We start from the raw sequence: 4,252 nt of genomic DNA, 5'->3' as shown, positions 1-4,252 counted from the left end.
TTTCTAATTTTTTATAAAATATGTATATTATTTTATTTATTATTCAATACATTTTTATCTAAGATTTCATATATTATGAAAAGTTTTAAAAAATTCAAAATTATAATTTTAGTTTAAAAAAACTGAATAAACTTATACCAAATGTTTTATTATGCATATGATTTTTCATTTTAATTTTATAAGTTGTTTATTATCTTATATTTATATATATATATAAATATAAATACCATGTGTCTCCGTCTTCTTTGCATTGATTGCCGAGGTATTTTATACCTTTTCTTAAAAATTAATATACATATTTTAGCATGAATTTTTTATTATAAATAATAATATAATACTTCGATATTTTAAGGTCGTAACAGTTATGATTTACAACATGAAGAACAAGAAAAACCTGCAGCATATATGGAATCTATTGCTGAAAAGGATAGTTTAGAAAAAAATTCAAAATTCAATGAATCAGATACTACTACAGTTATTCGACGATCTCATGTACGTGTTGATCTTCAAGCTGCTGGTCTGGGACCACGACCACCATCTGTTGTCAGCTCAGATCAAGAATACCCACCTTTAGAACATAAGGATATACCAATACCTTCGCCATATGTAAAGAAAATACAACAAAATCAAGAAATTTCTTCTCAAAACAATGAAATTAAACCACAAGTAAAAATAAATATAGAAGAAAATACATTAATAAAAATTGATTCAGCAAAAAGTTGCCATAATAAAATATCTCAAGAAAGTAACCAAGATTATATACGAATAAATTCAATGAATACAGAACAAAATCAAAATATAATTTTAGATAATAAGTCAAAATCAAATATTAACAATGAAAAACATACATTTTCTGAAACTGTATATCAAAAAACAGTATCCAATGCCAAAAATGATCAAATTAAAATCTCTGTACGTGAAAAGCTAGCAAAAAATAAAGAAGAAGTCTCTGGAAAACGTTCAAGTTTTGCTGAAATAGATAATAAAGTAGATCAAATAGAAAAAGTTAGTTTAAATACAAGTCAATGTTCAATGGTTTCAAATGTTCATAATACTGAGAATTCATCTGAAAAATTGAATGACAAAGAAACTGAATTAAATGATGTTTCATTACACTCAGAAAATATATCTAAATTTATATCAAAAACAAATAATAAGAAGGAATTTATAACATTAGCAGGTGATGCAGTATCATCACCTAAATCCAATTCTCAAACAATAAGTAATATTCTAAATAAAAGTACAGAAGAATTAAATCAACCACAAACAACATGGGAACAAGAAAAACAAAAGGCTGAACTGGCAAAATTGAGATTACAGGAAAATACTTTTACAAATACAATTCAACAAGTTAATATGTCTCAAAATGTATCACCTGCTATTGTAACTTTGCATCATACAGAAAAGAAACAATTAAACGAACATATTATATCTGAAAGTAGTATTCATGATGATAGTGATTCTAGTGATACTAAAACTATTACAAATCTGGAGCATATATCAGCAATGGATGCAAAAAATACCATGGAACGTATTAATTCTAAAACTGTTATAGAAAATTTTTCTAAAGCTACTACAAATCAAACAATTCCTGTAACACCAGACACTATGACAGCTGATGAAGCAGAAAATTTATTAAGTTCACGGTAAGCTATTTAAACAAATAGTTTAAAACTGTATAAAAATGAATTCTTAACAAAAACAATGAAAAAATTATATTATAAGAATGAAATAGTAATATTATAGTTAAAATTATAATATATATATATATAATATACTAAAATTTTCATATAGATTTTTTCAAATACATGTCTATATTTTATATTATGATAATTCTAACTATAACAAATCATTTTATAGTAATTTGCAAACAACTTAATAACTTTTATTTTTTTATTTTAAATTCTAATGTTTTCTTCTATTCATGTTTATTTGAATGTGACTTCAAACAAACTCATAATAAATTGGGACAAAACAGCATCCTAGAGAAAAAAATAAGGTAAGTTAATTGTTATTGTTTCGTTAATGTTTAGTTCATTGATTATGATGTTAAATTATAAAAGCATCGTGAATCACATGAATAATCAATTAGACAAGGATCAGCTTTATTATCAGACGAAGAAGCTCAAGAAATAGCAAGATTATTATCACCTACTACACATGCTGAAGTTGTAAGTGAAGAATCTATTGATAAAAATAAAGAAATTGATAAAGAGAGGGAAAAGGATGATCAAGATAACACACCAGATTGGCTTTCTGATGTCTTGTCTGCTCCTGATACCAGTCTTATTAATAGCACCACTAATGATTATAGGTGAATCAGTTTAGTCTTTTATGTTTTTTATGTTTTATAAAACTATTTTGCTAATGTTATGTATTGATTTTTATTAACTTTTATTAATTGTATATATAGTGATATAACTTAACATAAAATTTTAATGGATTTTCATCAGAAAATACTAAATTTATATGATTTTTTAGTTTGTCTCATAGATCACGTAGCGATTTAACGATAGACTCGTTAACAGAGAGTCAAGTGGGTTCTGTAACAGGTAGTGAAAGTGGTTTACTTGGATCTGTTAATAGTTTGAATGATACTTACGAAATTAACGATGATACAGAAACAGAACATCAAGATGAATATGTTCCTCCAACACCAGGCAAAGTTGTAAGATCATAAATAAAATTTATATTTATTAAATAATTTAATTCTTAAATATAATTTAAGAACAAAATATAATTAAATTTACATTTTTTTAGATATTGGTTGAAAATGGTGTACATTATTTTGAAGATGGTCATTTTTGGATGGAAGTTGCAGGAATACCAGAATCAGACGATGAGAAAGATGATTATCCAACAAATATACCCATTAAAAAAATGTCTAAAGTTTCATTTGATACGAAACCAATGAGAGTTTATTCAACACATTCAGTAAATGAATACGATCGACGAAATGAAGATGTAGATCCTGTTGCTGCTAGTGCAGAGTATGAACTTGAGAAACGAGTTGAAAAAATGGAGGTAAAATCAATTTTTAAATCAAATTATTAAATGTATAAGTGTATATTTATTGCACGCGCACACGCATACACTCTCTTAATACTTAATATTTCATAATATAATAATATATATTATATATAATAAAAAATTTATTAGGTATTTCCAGTAGAGCTTATGAAAGGTCCAGAAGGTCTTGGTTTAAGTATTATTGGAATGGGTGTTGGTGCAGATGCAGGGCTAGAAAAATTAGGTATATTTGTTAAAACAATCACAGAAAAAGGAGCAGCTGCACGAGAAGGCAGAATACAAGTAAACGATCAAATCGTTGAAGTGGATGGTAAATCTCTAGTTGGAGTCACACAAGCATATGCAGCTAGTGTTCTTCGTAATACTTCAGGACTCGTACGTTTTGTAATTGGTAGAGAACGTGATCCAAATTCAGAAGTGGCTATGCTAATTCGACAAAGTCTTCAAGCAGATAAAGAAAGAGAACAAGCTAACTCTGCTAGGTATGATTTAAAATCAACAAATTCATATATTATTTAAAAATGATTTCTTTATGATGATTTATCCTTGCTCGCTAATGTCTATGACGAAAATTTTTGGCCACTTCAATGATGGCTCGTAGTCTCTTGAAGGACTGAGGGAAATTAATTTTTAATAAATAAAAAACTTGATCAAGTTATTTAAGAAGCTTTAAAATAAATATATTTTTCCAGAAAACTTAATTTCTCGGATGCTTCACCTGATAGTCAACGAGGCAGTGAAGATATTTCTGTTGGAGGTATGGGAGGAATACCAGGTTCTCCAGCTATGTCATCGTGTTCGGAAGGGGAACCTCCTCAAAGTCCTATAGAAAATTATTTACCTTCTGGTCGCAGTAGATCTCCTATTATCAGTTCATCAATGCCACCACATACATCTGCCACAACGCAAAGTGATGTTGACAGTTTAAGATTGCTTTTACAAGAGGTAAAATATTTTTTGTCAACATTGTCAACAAGATGGATGTATAGTAGGATGTGAAGCACATATGTAATTTGCATAATTTTATGTATAATTTGGTTATAGTAGCTTTTATATTATAGAAGTATTTTTTATTTTTATTTTTTTTATAAATGTAGTTAATGAAAAAAGTATATTATATTATAGTCTCATTATTTAAGAAAGATATTTTAAATTAGAAATATTATAATTTTATATTTTGCAGTATTTTATTATTGCATAAAATACATTGTTATATGAACAT

General features: G+C 26.9%; 1 protein-coding gene across 2 annotated transcripts in view; it reads left to right on the top strand.

Annotated features, from left to right (window-relative positions):
• LOC102680891 overlaps positions 1 to 4,252 on the top strand; it is a 12,852-nt gene that overhangs the window by 5,391 nt on the left and 3,209 nt on the right. For both annotated transcript variants that reach the window (XM_006613875.2, XM_006613876.2), the window contains exons 5-11: positions 353 to 1,646; positions 1,979 to 1,999; positions 2,093 to 2,314; positions 2,482 to 2,668; positions 2,761 to 3,024; positions 3,160 to 3,512; positions 3,723 to 3,975. In XM_006613875.2, coding sequence (XP_006613938.1) covers positions 353 to 1,646; positions 1,979 to 1,999; positions 2,093 to 2,314; positions 2,482 to 2,668; positions 2,761 to 3,024; positions 3,160 to 3,512; positions 3,723 to 3,975 — 2,594 coding nt within the window. The remainder of the gene's footprint in view (positions 1 to 352; positions 1,647 to 1,978; positions 2,000 to 2,092; positions 2,315 to 2,481; positions 2,669 to 2,760; positions 3,025 to 3,159; positions 3,513 to 3,722; positions 3,976 to 4,252) is intronic.

This window comes from Apis dorsata, unplaced genomic scaffold (assembly GCF_000469605.1).
Source record: "Apis dorsata unplaced genomic scaffold, Apis dorsata 1.3 scaffold_163, whole genome shotgun sequence".
Classification (NCBI taxonomy): domain Eukaryota; kingdom Metazoa; phylum Arthropoda; class Insecta; order Hymenoptera; family Apidae; genus Apis; species Apis dorsata.
This window is presented reverse-complemented; position numbering and strand designations above follow the sequence as displayed.